Source organism: Lemur catta, chromosome 6 (assembly GCF_020740605.2).
Source record: "Lemur catta isolate mLemCat1 chromosome 6, mLemCat1.pri, whole genome shotgun sequence".
Lineage (NCBI taxonomy): Eukaryota > Metazoa > Chordata > Mammalia > Primates > Lemuridae > Lemur > Lemur catta.
The window spans coordinates 58,793,020-58,820,075 of NC_059133.1; the positions used below are offsets into that span (position 1 = coordinate 58,793,020).

A 27,056-nucleotide genomic window follows, 5' to 3' on the forward strand; every position below is an offset into this window, starting at 1 on the left:
GGAAGGAGGTAGAGGAGAGCCCTCTTGTAGCTGTTTAAACATTTCAGCTTCTTTTGGGGGGTCATGGGATGAGAGGGAAACTCAACCTGGGAGGTAAATGCTTAGCACCTAGCTCCTACACCAAACAGCAATCTCATCTTCCAGAATACAAATAGCTCATCATTCATGGGTTGGTGGAGGACCCAAGACCCAGGGTCCACTTCAGGATAATCTGGGCAAAGAAGCTTCCAAAGTAAGCCTGAAGAAAGCCAGTGGAAGGGCTTGGCAGTGTCCCCTTCATTCCAGAGTATAGGGGCAGTGACAGAGAATGAATGTGAATATATATGAGTTTCTCAGACTTGAAGGCTCTGGGGATTCACTGCATGCACCACTTCCACTTCAAGTGCCTGGATTGGTTGGAACAGAAAGTTGACAAGTATTTATTTAGTACCTTCTATGTTTTTAGGCCTGTGCTAAAAATGTCTCAAACCACTGTACTCAGGGACCTGGGAATCCAATTCTCGGATGCTCTGGAATCCTTTGGGATATCTTTAGCACACCACGTGGGGTAGTGAGAGTTGGGGAATAACATGTAGGGGGGTACCCCTTCCTTCGCTGCTGCTTTGTGTAGGGAGTGGTATCTTTGGGCATGCAGTCATAACACTAAGGGCAGCTTTTCCAGTTCTGAAGGAGGTAGGAGAGCCAAAGACTAGTTCTCTCACTTTCTAACCTGGTGGCTGCTGCAGTATGCTGGTCACTGGGGAATAATAGGATCCAGATGCCTTCCTTCCTCTGCAGGTTTTTCTTTCTAATTGGGTTTCCTGACCCTGGTTGCTGGTACAGTTAAGAATGACCCTGAGTTCCTGAGAAAAGGGAAGAGGGTTAGAACAGAGGAAATGGAAGCTTTGAGAGTAAGGGTAAAGGGGGCAAAGCCACTGAAGGAAGGGTTGGAGGTCTGAAAGTGAGGAAGTTGAGTCGGGACCATTCACCATCCAGGCTTGAAGGTGAGTGTCTGTGTGTGTGTGTCATGTTGGCCATGAGTTGCAGAAGAGAGTATCTGGGCTCTAGTTTAAGAGCACATCTGGCTTCTGAGCTGAACATAGTGGAATAGAGAGGTCACTTGAACCAAAATCCTGCTATCTGTGCACAGAGCTGATTGGTTCTACCTATGCACCCTACCTCACAAACCAGGCACAATTGAGAAGCTGTATGGCAGTCAGGCCAGGCGAGGCAGGAGGTTTGAGACTGAGCTTGTCCACCTGGAATGTAGAACCTGTCTCCTGCCCACCTTCCACCTCCACCTTTCCATCCCATACATTGCATAGAGCCCTCCGAGGACAGAATTGATTATAAGGACTTTTAGAGGGCTTAGCCTGGGACTCTGAACCACTGTGATTCTTTGTGAGTTCTGAATATAGTAAAGGGCACACTCTTGGCTATAGATAGGTTATAGATAGGAGATGGGGAATCTCTGTCTCTGCCTTTCCCAGATCTTGCATTCATGGGATGATACCTCCTTGGTTAGCACAGCCATAGGGGAAGAGTGGAGGAGGGAGACCACAGCTTCATTCTTGGATAAATGAGTGCATAACCATAACTAAAAGAAAAACAACTAGTCAGCTGGGGTATGCATGCCCTTGAAAATATGGTATTACATTCGGAATCCAGATTTGCATATGCTGATTCATAGGCTTTTTATTTGTTAAGAACCTGTTATAAACATACTAAAAACATTTAAAAAGCAGTGCCCTGCTTACTCTCTGGCACCTAAGAAGCATTTAACCTTGATGAATGAATGGGTGAATGAAAAAACATCATTGCCCTTAATTGCCCAACATCATTGGGCAAAGTGGGTATGGGGAGTGGGTATGGGGTATGTAGAGTTTCTCCCTACAAACTGAGACACCTTTGAGGGTGGGGGATTTTCTAGGTGTGGTCCTCTGATTAAGTTGTGCCTCCAGCCAGGGTTTGGCCAGCTCCCCTACCTTTCCCAGAACCATCTCACCTTTCTCTGTCCTTGAGGTTTCTTCTAACTTGACCCAAGGAAAAAGATCCTTCCGTGGCCCCTCCCGGGTCCAGGTGGGCTTGTGCTGCCCTCTGTGGGTGGATATTGTCTTAACTATAACAGTTTTGCCTTTTCCATGCCTACTCCCAGGTGGAAGACACCCTCATGACACCATTCCAGTCAGCTAATGCATCAATGCAGTGTGTGCTGTTACCTCTTTGCTCAGAACCTTTCAGTGTGTTCCTACTGTCTTAGTCTGACATTCAAGGCTCTCCACAACCAGCCTTAATTCCCTCTCCTACCACCTCTGTCCATTCCTGACCAAATCCTTTACTTTAGCCAAACTGGTCCATTTATTTTTCCCCAAACACCTGGCCCCCTGCCTTTACCCCCTTTCTCATTTGTTTAAAAATCCCACTCCAAGATCTAGCTCGTTTTACCTCCACTAAGCTGCCCATGCCCTCTCTAACCACAAGGACTTTTTATCCTCCTCCCCCTGCCTTTAGCTCTGTTAGCACAACTCATTCAACACCTCCCACACATTCCCTTGTATTGCTATATATCTTGTTCATTTAATATTTAATTTAAAAAAATATTTTTGTAACCAAAGTAATTTTTATTGTAAAAGATACAAACAATACATAAATATAATGATCAGCATGTGGAACTTATTACCCTCTACTCTTCTCATTCCCATCCCCAAACATAACCATCCTCAGCTATTTGGTGTGCATCCATCCAGTTCCTTTTCTAAACATATCTACCTAGACCCATTTAGGGTGGGGTTAAAATATAATTGGGCTCGTATCACAACCTTTATTCTGCTACTTTTTTAACGTAAGGGTATATATATTTATTTTAGAGATACTCCATATTAGTATAGTTAGATCTTCGTTTTTAATGGTTTCTTGGTATTTCATAGTATAGTAATCAAAATAAAACATATTTGTTGGCCAGGTGCAGTGGCTGACACCTGTGATCCTAGCACTTTGGGAGGCTGAGGCGGGAGGACTGCTTGAAGCCAGGAGTTCAAGACCAGCCTGAGACCCTGAACCTATAAAAAATACAAAATTAGCCAGGCGTGGTGACATGCGCCTGTAGTCCCAGCAATTATACTTGGGAAGCTGAGCCAGAAGGATTGCTTGAGCCCAGGAGTTTGAGGTTGCTGTGAGCTATGATGATGCCACTCCATTTTAGCCTAGGTGACACAGCAAGACCCTGTCTCAAAAAAAAAAAAAAAGTATTTGTTTAGAATTTGTTATTTGGAGGGTATTGTGTAGCTAGTATATAGGGAGCTCCAGACATGATGACAACCTTGTCCTTGCCATCAGTGAGCTGGTGCTTTGGGGGAGGAGATAGGAAGGGAGGACTGGGGCATAAACAACTGCAACATAGGGAAAAATATAATGATGTCCCCAAGTGTATGCCTGAAGTTCAGAAATAGAGGAAGTCACTTCTAGCCAAAGGAATCAGGACTTCACTCACAGAGGAGATGATATTTGAACTTAGACTGGAGGGCACTTGACAGGTGAAGGAAGAGCATGAGTTCAGGCATAGAGCCAGAAACACGAGATGTAGGTTCGTCTGTTGCCAGACCACAGTCCATGAGTAGGAAGGGGATTTGGTTCAATTCATAAACATTTAGCAAGCATTTATGTGTCAGACACTATGCTGGCATTGAGGATATAGAAATGAGAAACAGGTTCCTGTCTCTATAAGGCTTTCAGTTTAATGGAATAAAAGCCAAGTTTGGACAAGTAGATTAGAGCTGGATGACAAAAGCTTTAATTGGCTTATCAAGGAGTCAGAATTTTATTTGGGCTATGTGAGCCCCTAGTAGGCTTCGTAGTGGGCAGGTGATGTGACTGAAACTGTAGATAGTAGCAACGTACGGAATGGTCTAAAGTAGGGAGAGGCTAGGGTTGAAGGGTTTACCACTCTTTTCTTAAAAAATGAGTTTATTTCTACCGCAGTTAAAAGGTGTCTGTGGTAGGCAATCCAGGACTGGTATGGGGGCTCTCTAGTGATCAAGGACTTAGGCTTCTGTCTTTCTGCTTCACCTTCCTAGCACACAGCTTCCATCCTGGTGACCATGGCTGCTAGAGCTTAATTCATCTCATCTACATCCAGGCAGCAGAAAGAAGGAAGGAAAGATGACTGGGGGGAGGGAGAAGAGTACACTAAGACACACTTCCTAGCTAAATTAACTCCTTTTAAGGAGCCTTCCTGGAAGTCCAAGACAATACTTCCAACACTTCTGTTTATGTCCTATTGGCCAGAACTTAGATGACCATATCTATTTTTAAGGGAGACTTGGATATGTAGTTTTGTTGGGGTTTTGGTTGTTATTTTTTCTTTTCAAAAAATTTGAGATATAATTTGTATACAGTAAAATACACAGATCCTAGGCATACAGTTTGATAAGTTCTAACAAATGCATGCACCCATGTAACCCACATCCCTCTCAAAATATAAAACATTCCATGACCCCCAGAAATTCCCTCCTGCTGAGGGGTGTCTTTTTTTTTGTAAACAATCCAAAAGAGAGATAATGAGGGCTTAATTAGGGTGGTAACCATGGGAATAGAAAGGAAGAGCTGGAGAGACCATGGATGGAGAATCCAAAGAAGACTGGTTGGATGTGAGAGATGAGAGAAGAGCAAAGAGAGTGCTAACAGCAGAGCCACTAACAGGAACAGGAGATTGGGAGGAAGTCTGGGTTGTTGCAGAAGGGATGGAAGGAGAAGGAAGAATGAGTACAGTATTGGGTGTGTTGAGTTTCAGGTGCTGGCCAAACACCCAGGTGGAGATACCCAGTAGACAGTTGTGTTTAGAACCTGGGGAAGGCAGTCAGAACCCGATGGCATCAAATACCACAGTGATGCTAAAGAGAACAAGGGACCAAGAATTTGGTGACCCAAGAAGTTGGAGCTTGCTACTGACTTTTGAGGGAGCAGAATCCAGACACCAAGTCCCAAGTGGTCAGTGGGGGTTTAAATCATGCAGGAGACCAGTAGGATCACCAAAAATAATCTTAAAACCTTTTAAAAAACTGAAGTCTTTGCACAAATATAAAAGGTTTGTATGTGCTGCCCTTTTGAGAAGTTTGTTGAAAGGTGAAAGGAAATGGTAGGAACAGAGGAAAAGATCAAGGTTCACCCCATTCTGACAGGAAAATAGCCCCTTGCCCTTTTCAGTCAGCACTCCCAAGGACAGGGCATAGGACAGCTCCCAGCCTTCTTCTGAATATACAACCTCCAGAAATTCAAGCTGAAGGGGTGGAGGTGGGAGAGGGATGCCACCTTTGACAACTGCCTGCGTGGGTGGGCCAGCCAGGCACTGCCAGGAGAGGTGTGAGGAGACATATGGTAGAGGAAAGAGCAGAGAGCAAACATGCTGGACTCGGATAGTCCTGGGTTTGAATCCTGTGTCTGTTACCACCTGCCTTGATGACCTTGGGGAAGTTACTTATGTTTCCTTATCTGTAAAATGGAAACAACTATGCCTACCTTTCAGGGCGCTTTTGAGGATTAGAGGCTAGGGCCTGGCACACAGTAGGTAATAGTAAATGGGTGCTATTATATGGCTCAACCCCTCGTTGTGGGACAGAATGGGCTAACGGACGTGTCAGAATCTGCGACCTCCCGATCTCATAGGGTAGAGAGGGTTCCCCGCGGCCTCCTCCCTTTAGGAGGTGGGGACAAGGTGGAGGAAGGGCTGCAGGAGGAGGAGCTCCCGCATCGCTACCCGCCCCGTCCCGTCCAGTCTGGTCTGGGCGCCGAGGGAACAACTGTTCTAGCTGCCGCCACCGGAGCAGCCTGTCTTGCTGCCCGGGTGCCCTGCCCCGCGTCCAGTCATGACCCTGCGCCCCTCACTACTCCCGCTCCATCTGCTGTTGCTGCTGCTGCTCAGTGGGGCGACGTGCTGGGCTGAGGCTGGGTTTGAAACCGAAAGTCCCGTCCGGACCCTCCAGGTGGAGACCCTGGTGAGGAGGAGACAGTCCCGGACCCCAGCGCCCACGGGCCGGGCCTTGTGGGGGAATACGGGACTCTAAACGCCTGGGAGCGGGGAGGAGAGGGAGTGCGGGAACGGAGTTGGGGGCGGTGCTGGGTACAGGGGCGAGAACGAGATCTTTGGAGGAGCATCCGTGACCCCTGTAGTCCGATCGTAGGTGGAGCCCCCCGAACCGTGTGCGGAGCCCGCTGCTTTTGGAGACACGCTTCACATACACTACACGGTGAGGGGTCTGGGGCCGGGGCGGGGCCTGGGAGGGGGCGGCGCCCTGCTGAAACACGTCAGCTTTGGCTCGGACACGTGGCAAGCGGCTCTGGGGAAGAAACTCGGGGCCCAGGGGTCGTCTAGCACGTGGCGGGGGGAGGGGCGCTGCTCTTCCTTGCCTCTTTCCCCTCCCAGCTTTTCCACCAGTTCCTACCGGGCACCGAGAAGCGAAGGGTGGAGGGATCTCCCAGAAGTGCCAGCCCTTCGGAGCTTCCTGTGCCTTTCTGCCCTGAGGGGAACACAGGTTGTAGCTGCAAGGGGGTCGCCGCCTCCCAGAGGGCCAGATGAGTGTGGTGGCCAGGTGTGTTGCCCACCGCTGGGAGAGAGATACTAGGTGTAGGCTCTCCATGCTCTCTCCCCCAGGGCAGCTTGGTAGATGGACGTATTATTGACACCTCCCTGACCAGAGACCCTCTGGTTATAGAACTTGGCCAAAAGCAGGTGATTCCAGGTATGTGACCTGTGCCTCCCTTTCCACCTCTTCCCAATCTAAGCCCTTTCTTAGCCTCTCCAAGGTTGAAGAGGCTCTGGAAATGCCCCCCTGGAATGAGTAAGACCCTAGGGTTCTACCAGCTACCTTCTGAGATTCAAACCCCATTTCTAATACTCCTCTTGCCACATACCCCACTGGAAGCCAGGGATTTAAGAAGTGGGGAAAAGCTCGATTGAGGATCCAGGGGGAGCCTTTGATCCTCTTCTTGTGGGATTTGGGGAATGTGGGTAGCTTCCAGTTCAGTTGTATCTTCTTCCTCAAGGTCTGGAGCAGAGCCTTCTAGACATGTGTGTGGGGTGAGTATCTGGGCAGGGGTGGGCCTGGGTATCCCCTTTGCACCGGTAGAGGCTTTCTTTGCCATCCCTGCTCCTCAAGGAGGCAGGAGAATGTGGGATAAAGGACCCTGACTTAGCACTGGACAGGTCCAGATCATTGGTACCCCTGAGGGCATCCAATGCCTCTATGCCTCTCTGGCGGTTGGTTTTGATGGAGGAGTTGAGGCATGTGGGGAGATGGACACCTTTGCTGGTCAACTTGCTTGGTGCTCAGGTGGAAAAGTTCATGTTTTGAGTATGAATATCCAGGGGGTTTTGCTGGTGGAGCTTCAGATGGACTGAAGCTGCTGGCCCACCCTCCTGCCTCTGGCTGTGACTCACATTCCTTCCCTCAGAGAGAAGCGAAGGGCAATCATTCCTTCTCACTTGGCCTATGGAAAACGGGGATTTCCGCCATCTATCCCAGGTAATCTGACTAGGTCTCTCTCCCAGGCCCTGAAAATACCCAGTCCCTAAGAGCTACATGAGCTATATGTACTTTTTCTAGAGCTTGAGAAGGTCTAGACGAAGTTTGTTGAACCAGACAGGAGTGGCTTGGGGCCTCCTTCTGCAGGGCCACTTTTTTCCTCCTCAGATCACCCACAGGGATTAGAGACACATAACCTATTAAGGCTACCTGGCTTGACCTCTGGCAGCCAGCGACTTTTTAGGGAAGAGACACCTGCTTGAGCCACATGGGTCTGCTGCCTGTGCCACACTTCCCAGAACTCTGGACTTCTTTCCTGCCTTTTTCCTACGACTCTACACTGTGTTATTTGTGCAATTGGCATGGTTTCTCACCACAACCCCCCTCCTTCCTTTCAGTCTCCACCAGGGAAGAGATTGTAAAAATAATCACAGTCAAGTAATTCAAAACAAAACAAAAAGCAACTTTTAAAGCCAAGTCTACCCCATAACTTTAAAAGCCATCATAAGTCACTGCTGATACCTATTCTTGAGGATCTGAGACTAGACAGATTTCCCAAGACAGTATCTCTAGCTTTTGGTTATAACAGATGTTCTATTAGCTAAAATATGTTGTACTCCACAGAGATTGGGATTGTAATTCTTATCATAGTTCCAGCTTAGAGGAAGGCCTGGAAGGAGGGTAGGGGGACCAAGGAGAAACTTCTTTACCCAAAGTCCTATTACCTCCCCGTTCCTGGTGCTGCTTGTTTGCTTCTGTTTGCACCTCTTCCCCCACTTACTCTTGTTCCACCTGCCCCTTTACTTGTTAAGCAACAGCCTTCTTCCTCTCCAGCTCTTATGTTGATACTCTTATGTTCTATAATCACATTGAGTATGCTCATTGATTGATGGAATTTTGAAGAGTCTAGTTTAAATCCAGTTAATTTCAGCCTGCAAAAATTCTATCTATGTGGCTGTTTGGAAATGGGTTACGGTTAGTATAGAGGGTTCCCTCGCTTATAAATGGAGAAGAGCCTGCACATTTCATATTAACAGAAAGTTTTCCTTCACTGTCAAAGACCTGTCACTGAACCCAAGCCACATGTGTAGGTGGGGTCAACATGACTATCACTAGACTCTGCTCATAATCCTCCTCTGCCTTTGTCTAAGGGAATTCAACCTCACATTTAAATCTTGCCAGCTTCATAGTTGTTGGCTTTGCTGTGGCCCACCCTCCCTGTTTACATTCAGATTCTGAGCCCTGGATAAAATGTACTGAGATTCTAACCGTCCCCTCCCCTCTGCCTCTCCAGCGGATGCAGTGGTGCAGTATGACGTGGAGCTGATTGCATTGATCCGAGCCAACTACTGGCAAAAGCTGGTGAAGAGCATTTTGCCTCTGGTAGGCATGGCCATGGTGCCAGCCCTCCTGGGCCTCATTGGGTATCACTTATACCAAAAAGCTAACAGACCCAAAGTCTCCAAAAAGAAGCTCAAGGAAGAGAAACGAAATAAGAGCAAAAAGAAATAATAAATGATAATTAAAAAAAAAAACTTCTCTGCATTCTTCACCTGATACTTTCTCAGGCTGCTTTTATAAGTGAAGTAAAAAGGTATTCTGAGTTGGATCTTGCCTGGCATGGGGGTGGTTGGAGGCTTTGGATCACTCTTCCCCTGGCCTCCTGTTGCTGTCCTAACTTACCCTAAGAACCTGGTCTTGAATCTTCCCATAGGATTTCTGGGTGCTTAGGGTATGGGTTTTGGCTCCCATGGTGCCCTGACTCCAAGCAGCAGTGCTTCATTGAGGAGTAAGCCTCCTGGTAGTTGCCTAGCTATTGTCTCTACTCCCTGGGACCGCAGTATTCCTAGTGTCTCAAAGCAGACTGCTCTGTCCAACATGGCAAAGATATAAGGAGCTCATAAACTCCATGGAAACTTTTAATAGCAAAGTCCTCAGGTCTCAGAAAAAGAAATCTCTGGGGGTTGAAAAACCCTCCTTGGATCACAGGGTATGGGAGATCACGTGGGCTGCTTCAATGATATTGTAAGTGGTTGGATGTTGTTTGTCATCTGGCTGGGCTACAGGTGTGGGCAAGGGCTGGGGTAAGTTGCTTCGATGGTTGACTATGAAGAGTGGGTTGACCTGGCTCAGCACTTCGTCACTCACTGAGATGCCATCCAGGTACTGCTTCAGCATCTCCCGCAGCTTCCCATTGATATCCAACAGCTGGACTCGTCTGTGTTTGAGGCTCAGTTGCTCCAGTTTCACTTTGTTGTACCTTTTCCAGAAATTTTCCATCCCTATGTAGTCCACCATCACCTGGGAGTTGAGTAAAAGGGAGAAGCTGTGCAGCGGGACCCGTTAGCGAATGCTACCCGATGCCCCATCATTCCCCAGCCTTTACCTTTGCGAGCTCCTCAGTAAGCTCTCCCAGGTTAGTCTTGATCCCCTCCTGCTCCTTAGGAGTCAATACTGATGAATAAAAAGGCAGCACTTTTTCTTCCTCTGTTTCAAATTTCCTACATATTTCAGCAAGTTTAAGGATCTTTTCACCCTATTGGAAACAGAAAGAGACTTTTATTAGTACAGGGATAGAGAGGGGAGATGGTGGAGTTGGTTCCCCTGCTTGAACCTGGGAAAACTACTCATCCAAATGGGAGACAATAGTAATAAGCACATCTAATATACAGTGCTTACTATGTAACAAGCACTATCCCAAGTATTTTACACTTTTAATTATAAAATTAATTCATTGTTAAGTCATCTCACTTAAAATGTAAGAGAGGGAGGAAACATGGAATAAAAAAGTATTCCAAGTGTCCACTCAGGCAGGAAGCAGGAAGAAACCCTCCTCTACCTCTCCCAAATCCTTTTCACCTTGCAGCAGCGGTCCCCAACCTTTTTGGCACCAGGGACTGGTATCATGGACGACAATTTTTCCACGGATGGGGGGGCAGGCCTAGAGCTCAAGTGGTGATGAGAGTGATGGGGAGCAGCTGTAAATACAGATGAAGCTTGGCTGGCTCGTCCCTTTCCTAAGTTTCATGGAGGACAGTTTTTCCACAAATGGGGTCGGGGTAGGGGTTGGTGGGCAGCAGAGCTCTGTGGCCCAGTCCTTAACAGGCCTAGGAGGGGCGGCTGGACTGCAGTCTTGCAGGGAGCCAGATTCCTTAGCTTTGTTCTGATTGCCCTCCCTCCCATGTTACCTTATCAACAATCTTTCTCAGGGCCTTGAGAGTGGCATTACTTTCCAGGGTGAGTTTGACTAAGTTCTCCTGGGATACTGCCCGGGCCTCAGTCCTTTGGGCCTTAAGTTTTCGCAGTTGTACAAGAACCAATTCCTTGTCATTACGGACATACTGGTTCTGTTCTTCACTGTCACGGCTGTGTATCATGATCTTGCCCCTTAAAATAATTATGGCATCCTGGAAAAACAGAGTAGGTTAGAGGAAACACTTGACCAGCTGAGTGTCTTCAGTGAGGCAGGTAAAAGGGCTTCCTGGGAACTAAAATCAGAATATTATCATCTTTTCCCAACCAGGCCCAGTGGAAATTGGGGGAAGATGAAAGGAGCAGTTAAAGCAGTGAGTATTTCTGGTTGGCTACACTAACCTGTAGTTTCTGTATTTTTCTCATCTGTGCTTCAATCTCTTTGGAGCTCTTCTCGTCCTTCACCTTCAGGGTCTCAAAGGCAATCTTTCGATCCTCTGTGGAATCAGTGTAATTCTTGAGGGAATCCTGGAACCTTCTCCATAGATCTTCCACTGTGTTCTCCAGTTGTAGTCTTAGAAAGTGCTTCTCTTCTAAATTCTAGGAAGTGACCCCAAATAGCTAATGCTTGGAATTACCCTATTAGTGCCCTTTCACTTTCATCAGCAACTTCACCCTCTTGAACTGCTTGTAGCAGAGGTCCCCAATGAAAATGCCTACAAAGACCAGGCAGATGATATAAATAAGTGTTGTGGGCTGGGTGGAGCCTGTGGCAAACTGGAGAGGAAATGCTCCATCTGTGAGGGTGAGGGGCAGCCACTCAGCTCCACGTGAGTGTTGCCAGATCTTTAAATTTTTCAGAAGCTGAAAATTTGCATTTTTATGTGACTTCTCTCCACTTTGTAAATGTAGGATACTTATTCAAAAATGTTATAAAACACTTTGGGGTAAAATAAAAACAAAGAACCCCATACCCAAACCTAGGTCTGTGGGTTGGCTAAGTTTGCAACCTCCAGGATGGTGGAAAGCTCTTTGGGCCAAGGAGCAGGAGACCTAGATTCTCCTTCTAGCTCCACCACAAACCAGCAGCAAGACTGTGGCAGGTCATTTTATGTCTTTGGGCCTTAGTTTTTTCATCTGCAAATCACAGGGGTGAAGCCAGATGATTTCCTTGGTGCTTTTTAGCTCTAAAATGCATTCAGAATAGTCCTGCCTCCTGACTCCTGATCAGTTTTCATAAAATTACAAAACGCAGTAGTGGTACCTACAGTGGCAACAGACTTTTATTGACTATATTGGTTAAAGGGGTCTCCTGTAGCTCTAGTAGCCTTGAGTGTTTTTCTCTCACTTCTCTTCTAATTCTTGCCCATCTGCTCTCACTCTGTACCTTATTTTTGAGATCATCCCACATGCTCTGGAACTCCAGCTTGCTTTCATACTCAGAATCTATACAGGTCTGCTCCATGGCCATGAAGACATCTTGTAGGTAGCGAATCTCTTTCTCATGTTGGTCAATAATTGTCTTCCTATAGGAGACAAGACACTGTCCCTGCTCTGAGGGATAAAGCATGTGGACCAATAATGACTATACAGAGCAGTATATAGTAAAACTATATGAATGGTACAAACTCGTAGGTACTAAAGGAAAAAAGAGAGAGGGAGGGCTTTGTTCCTTTTAGGGCCAAAAAGTGAATAAGATTATTTTGTTTTGACTTTTGAATAGGTAATACATTCATATGATACAAAGATCAAAAAGTACAGAAGGATACAGTGAGAGAAGTCTCCCTCACATCCCTGTTGCCTGCAGATGAGTAGGATTTTGATAGTTGAAAGTGAGTGGTGAGGCATATAGATTGGGGCCTGGCATGGGTAAAGGGAAGCTAAGACTGCAAGCTTAAACTGAGTTTGTTTAGAAGGAACTCAGGATCTTCTCTGCTGGGGATCATGTCGTGATCAAGGTGGAATGCTCCAACGTACTAGCCACTTGCTTACAGGCAACTCCGTGACACAGACTCTGGGCACTGCCCTGCATTTAATTCCCCATCTCTTATGCCCCCATACCTTTCTGACTCAAACTCCTTGGTTAGGGCCTCCAGCTCCGTGTTGTAACTTTCCTCTAGGAGGTTAAGCCGACGCCTCTGTAGGGCCAAGAGCTGGTCAACATTGTGCAAGTGGCTGCGCAGGGCATGGGCGTACTGCTCCTCAGCTTCTGACAGGTCTTTAGCTAAAGACTGGACAGGAAAAAGAGAGTTACCATTCTAGCTGAATGGCATCTATATGAGAAAATAAAAATGTATCCAGCTGCCTGGGTGGATGGCATGATGGCATTTTTTCCTTAGTTCCTAATATCAATTCTTTGGCTTTAGGAGTGCTAGCTCTCCCACTCACTCTTGAATATAAACCAAGAGTAACGTCAAGGAGCCCCATGAAGCCAGCCAGTGTCCTGTAGACAACTAACATTTACGATGATGGAGCTACTAATAAAGGGAACCAGGGATGCTTGCAGAAATGGCTGATTTGAGGTGTTAGGCAAAAAATATGTTGAACCTAGGATGTCTTATCATACAAGATAGCAAAGAAGCTAGCTAAGACCAATAGGGTCATGTCAGAAGGACTCAGGAATCGACATGTAGTGGCTCACTGTGGCAGATTTTATTTTCTAAAGAAGAGCATAGTAATATCTCCCAACCTACATTTTTCTGCAATTTGATTTTGCCACTCCCCCATCAAAAAGTAGAGTCTCTTCTTTGATCTCCTTGAATTTAGGCAGACCTGTGACTACTTGGATCAATAGAAAATGGCAGGAGTGACACTGTGCCAGTTCCAGGCATAGCCCTTGTTTGGCCTGGCAGCTTCTGTTTCCTGCCCCTTGGAACGCTTGTTCTTGGGATGCTCCCTCCAGGAACCCAACTGTCATGCTGTGAGAAGCCCAGGGCACATGGAGGGGCTACATAAAAGCATTCCAATCAACAGCTGGCTGAGCTCCCAGCTGACAGAATCAACTGCCAGGCATCTTGGACATCCATCCCAGTCAAGCCTTGGATGATTGCACCTCCAAATGACATCTGCTGAAAACTGTTCTTGCTTGAGAGACCCCAGGGAAAAACCACCCTGAGCTCAGTCAACCTACAGAACCAGGAGAAATAAGAATAAATTGTTGTTTTAAGCAACTATTTCAGGGGTGGTTTATTATATAGCAGTAGATATCTGGAATACTTCCACTGGCAAGAAATGGACAGTTTGAGCATCAATAAGGATAAGAACTGCAGTGTATTGAAGAATATCAAATATATTTGATTATGAGTTCATAAGGATACTTAAAAAAAAAAATCAGACGGGTGTGGTGATTCACGCCTATAACCCCAGCACTTTGGGAGGCTGAGGCAGGAGGAGCACCAGAGGCCAGGAGTTTGATACCAGCCTGGGAAACATAGCAAGACCCTCACTTTGTTGTTACAAAAAATAAAAATAAAAATAAATTAGCCTGGTACAGTGGTGTGTACCTGTAGTCCTTTTGGAGGCTGAGGCAGGAAAATCTCTTGAGCCCAGGAGTTGAGGTTACAGTGAGCTACGATCATGCCACTGTACCCCAGCCTGGGTGACAGAGCGAGATCCTGTCTCTAAAAAAATTTTTTAAATTAAAAAAATTTTAAAAATCAGTTACCATTGGTGGATGTCAAACTATCTATCTATCTATCTATCTATCTATCTATCTATCTATCTATCTATTTATGGAGACAGGGTCTCACTCTGTCCCCCAGGATAGAATGTAGTGGTATCATCATAGCTCACTGCAACTTCAAACTCCTGGGCTCAAGTGATCCACCTGCCTTGGCCTCTCAAGTAGCTGGGACTACAGGTTCATACCACCACACCTGGGTAATTTTTCTATTTTTTGTAGAGACGGGATCTTCCTCTTGCTCAGGCTACTCTTGAACTCCTGACCTCAAATGACCCTCCTGCCTCGGTCTCCCAGAGTGCTAGGATTATAGGTGTGAGCCCCAGCACCCAGCCTTTTTTTTAAAAATTCATAAATAGAAGAGAAAGAATCAAGCATTTATCTTGCCCTTCCTATATGAACTATACTTCTGGGTAACTGAATATGGGAAGTATGTGAGAAGTATCTCTTTACAGAAGTATTCAAGCTAATAAATGAAAAAAGAATGATAATATTAGAAAATCAGCATTTAATCTCCAACGAATTAGTGGATCAGCAGCACCATCTCACATCCCAAAAAGAGAGATAACTAGACATTATGTGTCACCTGATAGAAGAATATAACATCTCCAAGCATCTAGATTCAATTACTAAAATACAGGACATAAGGAGGACAAAGCAACAGTACAGAATATTATACAGTTGTTAAAAAAAAGCAAAATAAGAAGCTCTTTATGGGAGAATACGGAAAAATCCTCAAGCTATATTATTAACTGAAAAAAGCAAGGGGCAGAACAGTGTGAAATACTATCATTTGTGTAAAAAAAGTTTACTCATGAAAGTAGACTTATTGTGAGGAATACCGGGTAGCTGGATGGCACTGGTGGGAGGAAACTTTTCTCTATATAACCTTTTTCACCTTTTGAATTTTCAACAATATGAATGTGTTACCTTCAAAAAAGTAAAACAAATTAAATAAAACAGAAAAGCATTTGCTGAATGCCCACATGATCCAGGCACCTTGAGTCCACTCACTGTTAACTACCATGACCTCTACACAGAGCTAGCTTTTACCTTATATATTTAGAATGAAAAAAGGATCCTATAAAATAGGTTCTGATAATAGAAAACTTCACTCACTCAACAAACGTTGACCAAACCCTGCACCAACACTGTGATGGATGCTGAAGATTCAGAGATGAAAAGATATGTTCACTGCTCCCAAAAGAGCTTATAGTCTAGTAGGAAAAGAGTTACATAAACAGAAAATCACCATATGGAAATTGCTATGAGGTTGATACTTTATTAAGTGACAATGGGATATAAAGGACTGAATGCCTACACCTGACTAAGAGCACTGGAGAAGGCTTCATCAAAGAGATATCATTTGTATCAACTCTTGAAGGAGGAGTGAAAGTTTGCCAGGAAAACTGGGAGATGGAGAGAATTTCAGATAGAACAGCATGTGCAAAGGCTACTAAGGTAAGAAACAAGGCTGGCTGTTTGGAAGGTATAGGTAGGGGTCAGATCATGAAGTGCCAACTACAGCAGGACAGTGGGGAAGGAGAGCAGGGCATGGCTTTGAAAAATATGGAGAAGATTTATACAAGACTTAGTAACAGAAGAGGTCAGGGATGGAGGAAAAACCTAGGATGATTCCTTCCCAGATTTCTGGCTTGGGTGATTTGGTGAATTTGGTGAATCCAGCCACCCCAATGGAAAGTATAAGGATGACCAGACTGTGGAGGATGCAGAATGGGCTATCTGGGGAAGGGGAAGCTCATGAGTTCAGTTGTGAGGACAGTGCAATAGCCAGAAACAGGTATCTACAAAACCTAATATAAGGATTTGGAACTCAAGAGAAAAATCCAGGCTGGTGTTATAGACTTGAGAGTCATCAGTATGTAAGTGGTATTTAAAGCCAGGGTAATGGGGAAGATTGTCTAGGCCCCAGACACCTGGTCAAAGAATGAGATGGCCAGACTCAGAAATCTGGGGATTGCTAAAGTTCAGGAAATGGTGAGAGGAAGAAGAACTCACAAGGGGGACTGGATATATATGTTCCAGAGGCAAAATAAATGCCAAAATGTCATGGAAGCCAAGGGAGAATTTAAAGATATAGGGCATGACCAAAAGTGTCAGTGCCATAGAGAGGTCAGGTTAGATGAAGACTAAATGAAGCCACAATTCTGGACTGGTGGCCTTTACCAGAGCAATTTCCTAGAGAAGGGTGGAAATCAGCTGTTTTGGGATGCAGGATGAATGGGAAGTGAAGAAATGGAGATAGCAAGTGAGAATCACTAACATTTGCACATTTCATATGTACAGTTTCAGTTATTCAGGAATGACCCTGAAGGTGCTTAATATTAGCAGTGTGTGATTTACCTAAGGCAAGGACTGTAATCATAAACTGCAAGACTACTGGGCAGGAAGAAGTAATTGGCTCGTGGGTGAACCTGGCCAACTGCTCAGCTTCCCTTAATGAACACTGCTGGTACTCTTCTCATCAAGTCTTTGATAACTCCTAACAAAGGCCTGGAAAAGCCACTTAAGAAGCCATAAGGGCATAGCTAGTGGGGTGAGGCCTTCTAATGTTTAATAGTTTTTGCAAATTTGGGGACTCAATATATATCTCTTGAGACTGCCCAAGGTCTGCTGAATTTTTTTCCCAGGGGTTAGGCTATGAAGGAGAGATGTGTGTTTTCTAGAGGGGGAATACCATGTTGGCCATGTCTATTTTGCTATTACTGTGGGATTTTTTTGTTTTGTTTTGTTTAAAATGAAAAAGACTAAGGAGAAGTCAGTAAACCGAGGTAGAATATAAAAAGTAGGATAAAAGAAGGGATATGGCAAAATCTCTTAAAAGAAAATATGGGATAGAATTAAGAATTCAAGAACCTAAGAGCATAAAGATGTCTGAATGAATTGCTTAGAAATCCAGAAATATGGCCAGGTGCAGCGGCTCATGCCTGTAATCCTAGCACTCTGGAAGGCTGAGGCAGGAGGATGGCTTGAGGTCAGGAGTTCAAGACCAGCCTGAGCAAGAGTGAGACCCCGTCTCTACTAAAAATAAAAAAAATTAGCTGGGCGTGGTGGCCCATACCTGTAGTCCCAGCTACTTGGGAGGCTGAGGCAGGATCGCTTGAGCCCAGGAGTTTGAGGTTGCTGTGAGCTAGGCTGATGCCACGGCACTCTAGCCTGGGCAACAGGTGAGACTCAGTCTCAAAAAGAAAAAAAAAAAAAAAGAAATCTACAACTGCTTTTACCTATGGAGATCTTCCCAACCTTACCTGGGGCCACTGAAGTTGAATCAAGGAGGCCCAACAATTTGGTTGGATGAAGCACTTGGAGTGGGAGTCAAACCCATGCTCTAGTCCTAGTTTTCTTACTGACTAGCTATATGACCTTGAGCAAGTCAGTTCCCCTCTCTGGAACTGAGCCCTGTGACATTGAAATGAAAGTGTGGGACTAATTTCAAGTCACCAGGTAATGTCTGCTGTGCCTTACAACTCTATCATTCTATAGTAATGGTTTAGGGCAGTAGATGACCAAGGAGAGTAGCTTCTCTAAGAGACGGAGAGGGATGAATGACAGCCTAATATTCTAATTTTCATTTCAGTGAAAATTGTTACTACCAATAGCCTGGCTTTCTCACAGCCTGCCTCTTGTGAGGGCTTTAAGATTGATTAATTCACTAGGCTTACTCTATTAAGAGAAGAGGTCAAGAAAGCCATACTCAAGTGTTTCCTTAGAAAGAGTACCTACCTTGATGACACTGTTCTTGCAGTCCACCACTCTTTCAAATGTTTGGCTGAGGATCTCAATGTCCCTATGAAGTTCTCTGGTCTTGACTTCCCGAAGGACAGTTCTCCACTGTGTGTTAATCTTATTAAGGTTCAGAGCACTGTTGTGTTCCTCCTTGGCCAGCTTGTCCTATGTGAAGGAATAAATACACCCCCAGGAGGTCAGGGCCAAAATCCTTGACACAGTACAACAAACAAGATCACTCTTAATTTGTCAGCTGACATCTTACCCCTTGTCTTTTCCCAGTGACCAAAGCTCCTGATGGCTAACACCAGGGGGGTCCTGTTCTTGTTTTGGGAGGGCCTGAAGTAAGATGGGAACAGCCTGATGGCATTTTAGGAAGGACAAGGGTGAATTTCCCTCAGGGTGGGAGCAGCAGAGCAGGATGTTGTTTGTAATGACCCATCTCCAGGGAGAATATCAGAATTCCAGACAGGTCAGACAGCTGACAGGACCTACTGTCCTAGTTCTGGAGCTCAGTAGAGATTGCCAAGCTCGAAGCTCTATACCACCCACCCCCTCCATGCTTTGCAGAGAACTCCCCCGCCTCCCAAACAATGTTGCCTGAAATCTAAGTATATCTGGGTCTCAGGATTTCCGGAGGAGGAGGAGGCCGGAATGAAAATGAAGCTGCCGCAATGACAGGGCCGAGATGACAGGGCCAGGGCAAAGGGTGGGTGGAGTTGGGCAGGACGCAATGCAAAAGGCCATCACCTTCAAGAACTGGCTGAGGAGCCTCTCTTTCTTCTTGGCCATCTCCTCCTCTGCCAACAACTTCTGCTGAAACAAAAGCACCTGCTCCTCATCGGACAGGGGCGTCTTGGCCTTTCTTTCTTTCCTAGACATGGCTAGGCGAGGGATTAGACCCCGGAAAGGAGCCTTGGCCCGCCTCGGCCAGCCTTAGAAAGGGTAGAAGGAAAACACCCCTACAAATGGGGCTTCCAGAGCTGCCCTTGGGCTGTAGTGAAACCTTAGATCTCAGCTCTCCGGCAAAAGAGAGCCCCTGCTATTGGTGAGACAGACAGAGCTCCGGTGTAAAAAGACGCATCTCGTCTCCTAGCAACGAGAACCTCGCTAAAATGGCGCAGCGAGAGGCCAGAACAGAGAGGTCTTGGAGCGCCCCCTGCCCACTGGAGGACCGAGGTCAGTTTTTGAGAGGAAGGTCCTTTTACCTGTCAAAAACCTTAGTCTCCTCAGTGCACTTTTAAAAACCTTGTTTGTTTGTTTATTTTTAATAGAATGACCATAATAAAAATGTAATAACAAATGTTGCATAGATGTGGAGAAAGGGGAACCCTCATATATTTCTGATAGAAATGTAAAATGGTGCAGCCACTTTGGAAAACAGTTTGGCAGTTTCTTAAAATGTTCAACATAAATTTACCATGTGACTTAACAATTTCACTCTAAGGGATCTGCCTAAGAGAAATGAAAACGTATCCACACAAAGGCTTGCACAGGAAAGGAATGTTCTTAGCCATACCACTCACAATAGACCAACTGAAAAAATTGGAAACAACCTAAATGTCCATCAACATGTGAATGGGTAGACAAACTATGCTATGTCTATCCAATGGAATACTATTCAGAAATAAAAAGGAACAAACTATGGATACCTGTCACTGTGTGAACCTCAAAAATATGCTCATTAGGCCGGGCGCAGTGGTTCACACCTGTAATCCTAGTATTTGGGAAGCTGAGGCGGGCGGATCCTTTCAGCTCAGGAGTTCGAGACCAACCCGACCAAGAGCGAGACCCCGTCTCTACTAAAAATAGAAAGAAATTATATGGACAACTAAAAAATATATAGAAAAAATTAGCCGGGCATGGTGGCGCATGCCTGTAGTCCCAGCTACTTGGGAGGCTGAGGCAGAAGGATTGCTTGAGCCCAGGAGTTTGAGGTTGCTGTGAGCTAGGAGGACGCCATGGCACTCACTCTAGCCTGGGCAATAGAGCGAGACTCTGTCTCAAAAAAAAAAAAAAATGCTCATTATAAGAAGCCAGACACAAAAGACTGCATGTATGGTTCCATGTATATGAAATATCCAGGAAAGGCCAAGCTATTACATAAATACAGAAAGGAGATCACTGTTACAACCCTAACCCCAGTGAGATGGTATTAGGAGGTGAGGACTTTCGGAGATAATTAGGTCCAGACATGTCATGAGGGTAGAGCTCCCATTATGGAATTAGTGTTCTTAGAAGACAAGAAAGAGACTAGAGCTGTCTCTCTTGGCCTTATGAGGATACCGGGAAAAAACTGCCACCTACAAACCAGGAAGAGTACCCTCACCAGACACCAGATCTGCCAGCACCATAATCTGGGACTTTCCAGCCTCTAGAACTGTGAGAAAAAAATATTTGTTGTTTAAGCCACCTAGCGTATGATATTCTGTTATGGCAGCCTGAACTAAGACAATTATCCATTGCCTTTGGGAGGGAAAAGGGAGATTAATAGTAAGTGTAGGGCCGGGCGCAGTGGCTCACGCCTGTAATCCTAGCACTATGGGAGGCCGAGGCGGGCGGATCGTTTGAGCTCAGGAGTTCGAGACCAGCCTGAGCAAGAGCGAGACCCCGTCTCTACTAAAAATAGGAAGAAATGATTTGGACAGCTAAAAATATATATAGAAAAAATTAGCCGGGCATGGTGGCTCATGCCTGTAGTCCCAGCTACTCGGGAGGCTGAGGCAGTAGGATCGCTTGAGCCCAGGAATTTGAGGTTGCTGTGAGCAAGGCTGACGCCATGGCACTCACTCTAGCCCGGGCAACATAGTGAGACTCTGTCTCAAAAAAAAAAAATAGTAAGTGTACATAATGGATCATATTGGGATGTTGAAAATGTCCTAAAACTGATTTATGTTGGACAACTTAATAAATTTGGTTTAAAAAGTCATTGAATAATGTAGAAATTCTAGAACTAAGAAAAAAAAAGTCATTGAAGTCAGGTGCAGTGACTCATGCCTGCAATCCTAGCACTTTGAGAGGCCGAGTTGGGAGGATCACTTGAAGCCAGGAGTTTGAGACCAGCCTGGGCAACATAGCAAGACTTTGTCTCTATAAAATGAAAAAAATAATTAGCCAGGCATGGTGGCAATCTCCTGTAGTCCTAGCTACTCAGAAGGCTGAGGCAGGAGGATTGCTTGTGCCCAGGAGTTTGAGGTTACAATGAGCTATGATCCTGTCACTGTACTCTAGCCTGTGTAACAAAGCGAGACCCTGTATCTTTAAAAAAAAAAAAAAGGTCATTGAATTGTACACTTGAAAAGGGTGAATTAAGTGATATGCAAAATGTTCCTCAATAAATTGTTTTAAATGTGAAATATAATGCTCATATTAGGATTCTCCAGAGATACAGAAACAATAGTGTGTGTGTCTGTGTGTGTGTGTATTTATTATATTTATTATAAGTAATTGGCTTACGTGACTATGAAGGCTGAATAGTTCCAAGACCTATAGTTGGCAAGCTGGATATTTAAGAGAGTTGACATGTAGTCCCAGACTGAAAGCCAGCCAGCTCAAGACCAAAGAAGAGCTGATGTTTCAGTCTGAGTTGGAAGGACTATAAAAACCAACCACCTGGCTTAAGCAGTCAGGCAGGAGGAGTTCATTTTACTCAGCCTTGTTGGTCTATTCAGGTCTTGAATGATTGGAAGAGGCTCACCCACATTATAAGGGCAATCTGCTTTATTCAATCTGCTATTAATTCAAATGTTAATTAATAATTCCCAATCTAATTCAAATGTTGATCTCATCCAGAAACACCCTCACAGACACAGGAATAATATTTGATCACATGTCAAGGTGACAATAAAAAGAACCATTGTAAGTCTACTCCTTGTCAGCTTGGGACCCATAGTCCACCTTTGTCAGCATCTCCTTAAACCATACTTAATTTCCAAATAAAGACATAATAAGGTCATAATTCTGCCTAACATGGTACAACTATTCTGTGTACAATCAAAAGCACACTAACCCCTTCCCCAGAAAAGGAGGTAAAGCCCTTGAATGATTACTCTTTTTGATATCCCATAATGCAAATGCCATGATGCAAAATTAACAATACTTAAATACTATGATATAAAGTTGATACATCTTATGTTACAAAAAGGAATAAGAGAAGGAAGAAAACAAAGATATTTGCTTAATATATATACCCACAAACATATTCATAAAACAAGGAGGAAATATTCATGACAATTACAGTCCTAAATTCTGTAACTGGTCACATGGTCATGTCTGGTATTTATAACTACTGTCTTCCACTACTTATCCTGTATTTCCTTTGCCTTCAGCAAGCACCTCAATGGGTCATGGTTCTTTACCTGGTGGGGTGACCCAAAACTTTGTTCCTGAGGTGTCTGGCCAATGGCCCAGTCCTGTCTGGATAGGGTTGTTGTAGTTTTTCCAGTGACCTTAATCACAGGGCACTGTAATACTAAGAAATGCCCTAAGGGATCTCTTATAGTCCAGACACATTCTTACTTACCTCCATTGTGGAGTAACAATCCGATTTCCCCTTGGTACTCAAGGTCAATCACTGCAGCCAGCCCAGTAACTCCTTTCTTTGCCAGCTGACTTGCCCTGAGGAGCCCAAAGTGGCCAGGACTCAGCCAACTTCCAGTTCAGTGGAACCGTCGTTGCATCTCCTTGTAGAAGCATTCCTCCCTTTGGAGTAAGATTCCTAGGCCAGCAGACCTTGAGATTGTGGGAACAGGAAACAAAAATTTTGCTAGTGGGTCACTAGGGGAAATAGTGAGTGGTTCCGTTCCCACTTCCATCCCTTGATTCCTGGACCCATGAATCCTGGCTATGGGAGAAACAACACTTACAGAACACTGATGAAGAGCATATACAGCCTTCTCGAGAACTGTGCCCCAGCCCTGTGAGGTATTGCCAAGTAGCTGGTATTGTAACTGTCTTCAAAAGGCCATTCCACTGTTTTATCAAGTCAGAGGCTTCAGGTTGGTGGGGCACATGGTAAGACCAGTGAATTTCATAAGCATGGGCCCATTGCTGCATTTCATTTGCTGTGAAGTGAATTCCTTGATCAGAAGCAATGCTGTGTGAAATACCATGATAGTGGATGAGATCCTGTTGGCAGAGGCATTGTGTGCAGGGAAAACAAATAGGTTTTGCTCCTGCTCACGTTTATTTGCCATTGAATCTCCTCTTTTGTGGTGTATCTATTCAAGTTTCTCACCAATTGTCATATTAGGTTGTATGTCTTTTATAGATTCATAGTAGTTCATTTTATACAGTATTCTGGATATACATCCTTTATCAATGTATGTATTCCAAATTTCTTCTCCCAGTTTATGGCTTACCTTCTCACTTTATTTTCTTTTTTTAAAATTTAATTCACATACCATAATGTTCAACCTTGTCCTTTTCACCTTTTTAATGATGTTTTGTTTGGTTTGAGCCAATAAAATGTTTAAAAACTTTAATGTAGTCAAATGTATCAGTCTTTTTCTTTTTCTTTCTTTCTTTTTTTTTTTTTTGAGACAGAGTCTCACTCCCTTGCCCTGAGTAGAGTGCCGTGGTGTCAGCCTAGTTCACAGCAACCTCAAACTCCTGGGCTCAAATGATCCTCCTGCCTCAGACTCCCGAGTAGCTGGGACTACGGGCGCACACCACGATGTTCAGCTAATTTTTGTATTTTTGTATTTTTAGTAGAAACGGGGTCTGAGGCTGGTCTCCTGAGCTCAAGCAATCCTCCCACGTCGGCCTCTCAGAGTGCTAGGATTATAGGCATGAGCCACCATGCCCAGCTGATGAAGTTATTCTTTATCAAATTAAGAGAGTTTTCTTTTGTTTCGTAGTTTATAAGAGGTTTGATTGTTTTGAATAATGAATCAATGTTGAATTTTACCAAACACTTTTCTCTATCGCTCTGTGCTGCCCCCTTTGTCGTAAATCAAGTGCCATATATGTGGACAAAATCATTGGACTTTTCCCACAAGTGTGGTTAATATAGTGAATAATACTAATTGATTTTCACACATTAAAATAACTTTTCACTTTAAGAGTCTCATGCTCTACCGACTGAGCTAGCTGGGTGGTTGTAACCTTTCATTTTAGAATAAGGTGAACACAGTCATGATATATTATCCTTTTTATGTATGGCTAGGTACTATTTGCTTATATCTTGCTTAAGACTTTTGCAAATCTTCCTTTCTTGTAATGTCTTGTTTTTGTTTTTTAGAGACAGGGTCTTGCTCTGTTACCCAGGCTGGAGTGCAGTGGTGTGATTATGACTCACTGCAGCCTCAAACTCCTGGGCTCAAGCCATTCTCCTACCTTGGCTTCTAGAGTAGCTAGGACTATAGGCGTGTGCCACCACACCCAGCTAATTTTTTAAAATTTTTTTGTAGAGATGGGTAGGGCATGGATGGGATCCCATTTTGATGCCTAGGCTGTTCTCGAACTCCTGGCCTCAAGGAATCCTCCTGCTTTAGACTGGCAAAGTGCTGGAATTACAGGCCTGTGCCACCATGCCCAGCCCTGCAATGTCTTTATTGGGTTTGGTATCAAGGTTACATTTGCCTAATAAAATGAGTTGTGGAGAGTAGCCTTTATTTCTATTATTTGGGAGAATTTGTGTCCAATTGGCATTATTTCTTCCTTAAATATTTGGTAGAATTCATTGATGCCACATCTGAGCCTGGGATTTGATTTGTGGGAATTTAAGAAAAATCATAGCTTTATTGAGATATAATTCACACACTACACAATTCACCCATTTAAAATGTACAACTCCATAGTCCATCACCACTACTAATTTTAGAACATTTTCACCACCCTATAAAGAAACCCTAAACCATTGGCAGTCACTCCCCTTTTGTGGAAATGTTTTAAATTATAGATTCACTTAAGAGTTTTCTGTTTCCTTCATGGTCAAACTCAAGTGCCTACACTTCAGGATTAGCTCTTCCCTGAGACTCCTGCTCCAGGGAATCAATGTCACCAAACAATGACTGACTGTGGCACCATGCTGGGTATGGGAACACACAGAAAGGAGATGAGTGGATGGGACATTGACCCCTGGCTCTACAGATCTCTGAGTTTTAGCACCAGGTTAGAGTTAAGCCTTTGAATATTCAAGCTTACATTCTAAATTTATATCTTCATCTGCAAAGTGGGGAGAGTAATCCCTTCTCTATTTTTCAGGATTGGGGTGAGACAAATGAGAGACTATGTATAAAGGCACTCTGAAAATTGTAAAGTATTATTAAGTTATTACTGAAGGGCTGGAAATTCAGCAGAGAGATAATACAGAAATAACAGAAGTAATAAATATGAATCCATAAGCATGTATGGCAGCAACTACGTTTTTGAGCACTCACCATGTGCTAGGCACTGCAGTAAATGCTCTATGTGCATTACCTCACTGGATTCCTACAATCACCTGTGAAGCAAGTGCTGCCTTATTTTCATTTTACAGATGAGAAAAGTGATGCTTAGAGGGGTTAAGTAACTCACTCAAGGTGAGATGGCTACTAAATGACAGTCTGTGGGGAGGGGTTGGTCAGTTTGGACTGACCAGTGGCCCCTGAGAGGACTGCATTTATGGTCTGTCAAGGAAGCAGACCCTCTTCACACAAGTTATTCAGTAACCCCTATAAACCAATCCTCCCTTCACCCAGACTTCTCTTTCTCTCTCCATATTTTTTGTGAACGTTTTCCCTTTTGCCCTTCCTGTATCTCTCTGAAAACCCCTCCCCATCCTCCCGCCCCGAAATCTAGATTCTTCTCATAGCTTCACAAATCAGCTCTGGGATGGATGCAGAGGCTCCTGTTTCCATGGTGATGTGGGGAGGCTGGTACACCGCAGGCCAAGTGTAGGCGATGCAGAGAATTGGCCGAGGATCCAGAGGTGTCGGCAGTAACCAGGCTCCAGGAAAAGAGATCGATGAGAAAGCCAAGTCTCAATGACTGGACCTTCCTTGAGCTCCAGAAGAACCTCCACCCCCACCACGCCCCCTGCCCTCCCTAGGCTCCTAATTTGGGAGTAGAAGATAGGAGCCCTGGGAAGGGAGGCGGAGAGGGTGCCTAAGGAGAAGCCGCCGCCCCTGATTTGTTTTGAAGACAAAGCCTAATCGTAGCTAGAAAGCCTGCCCGGTGGGGGGCCGTGCCCTCCCCAGGCACCTGGCCTCGCCTCCGTCCCCCCTTCCCGCGCAGACCCCAGGGTTTGAGCCACCTGGCCCTCGCCGGGCCGCTGAAGGGGAGCAGGACAGCCAGCAGGGGGCAGAGTCTCCCTCATTGAAAGCTGCAGGACTCTTTCCTCTGCTCCCACCCCACCCCCTGCTTTCAGCAGGATTATTTTCAGCTGACAGGCTGCAAAGGCGCAGTAGGTGGATTTCAGGACAGGAGATGGGTTCTGGCAGGGGCTGTGAGCCACGGAAGCGTTGGTCTTAAGCTGTGGGCCCCACTGAGGAGAGGGGCATTTAGGGCTGTAGAGTCAGGGGCTGAAGCAAGGGGCACTTTTACTTTTCCTGGCAAAGATTTCTTCTGAGGTTTTTCTTAATCCACTGAAAACATTAAAAACACCCTAACAGTGAGGAGGAGGCTTATTCATTCATTCGATAACTGTTTATTGAGTATCAACTATTACATTCACTGATGGATGCATCCAATCAGAAACAAGTATTTACAAAATGCCTACACTAGGTTTCTTAACCTTTTGGGGATGGAGGGTGTCACATATCCTTTGAGATTATGATAAAAAGTACAGACTCTCTCCCAGAGAGAATGCACTAGGAACCTACAAACATAGGCTCGTCCACAGGCCCCAGGGCATAAACCCCTGGTCTGTTACCGGCCAGGCCCTGGCTGGGCACTGGGGATACAATAGCAAGCCAGTTAAGCATGATCCTTACCCTGCCTGAGCGTGGCAGGCTCGTGGG

The 27,056-nt window shown here is 45.0% G+C and overlaps 2 protein-coding genes across 2 annotated transcripts; one reads left to right on the forward strand and one right to left on the reverse strand.

Moving 5' to 3' along the window:
• The first annotated feature begins 5,463 nt into the window (after nt 1–5,463).
• On the forward strand, nt 5,464–9,031 carry FKBP11 (FKBP prolyl isomerase 11). The gene is made up of 6 exons (XM_045555038.1): nt 5,464–5,969; nt 6,156–6,221; nt 6,626–6,713; nt 7,018–7,051; nt 7,426–7,496; nt 8,791–9,031. Exons 1-6 carry the CDS (start codon nt 5,841–5,843, stop codon nt 9,006–9,008), a joined length of 606 nt encoding a protein of 201 aa, XP_045410994.1. The 5' UTR covers nt 5,464–5,840; the 3' UTR covers nt 9,009–9,031.
• Nucleotides 9,032–9,386: 355 nt separating this feature from the next.
• On the reverse strand, nt 9,387–19,217 carry CCDC65 (coiled-coil domain containing 65). The gene is made up of 8 exons (XM_045555039.1): nt 18,865–19,217; nt 18,112–18,279; nt 12,750–12,919; nt 12,076–12,214; nt 11,091–11,288; nt 10,685–10,903; nt 9,883–10,032; nt 9,387–9,797 (listed from the first exon to the last, which is right to left on the reverse strand). Exons 1-8 carry the CDS (start codon nt 18,994–18,996, stop codon nt 9,480–9,482), a joined length of 1,494 nt encoding a protein of 497 aa, XP_045410995.1. The 5' UTR covers nt 18,997–19,217; the 3' UTR covers nt 9,387–9,479.
• Nucleotides 19,218–27,056: the final 7,839 nt, after the last annotated feature.

What these genes read in the sequence shown, in the direction of transcription:
- FKBP11 (XM_045555038.1), top strand. Translation starts at nt 5,841, where the DNA reads ATGACCCTGCGCCCCTCACTACTCCCGCTCCATCTGCTGTTGCTGCTG. An exon ending in CGCTTCACATACACTACACG is followed by an intron (nt 6,222 to 6,625) that starts GTGAGGGGTCTG and finishes TCTCTCCCCCAG; the next exon opens with GGCAGCTTGGTAGATGGACG. An exon ending in CCAAAAGCAGGTGATTCCAG is followed by an intron (nt 6,714 to 7,017) that starts GTATGTGACCTG and finishes TTCTTCCTCAAG; the next exon opens with GTCTGGAGCAGAGCCTTCTA.
- CCDC65 (XM_045555039.1), bottom strand. Translation starts at nt 18,996, where the DNA reads ATGTCTAGGAAAGAAAGAAAGGCCAAGACGCCCCTGTCCGATGAGGAG. An exon ending in GGGATGATCTCAAAAATAAG is followed by an intron (nt 11,289 to 12,075) that starts GTACAGAGTGAG and finishes GTCACTTCCTAG; the next exon opens with AATTTAGAAGAGAAGCACTT. An exon ending in TGAGAAAGATTGTTGATAAG is followed by an intron (nt 10,033 to 10,684) that starts GTAACATGGGAG and finishes TGTTTCCAATAG; the next exon opens with GGTGAAAAGATCCTTAAACT.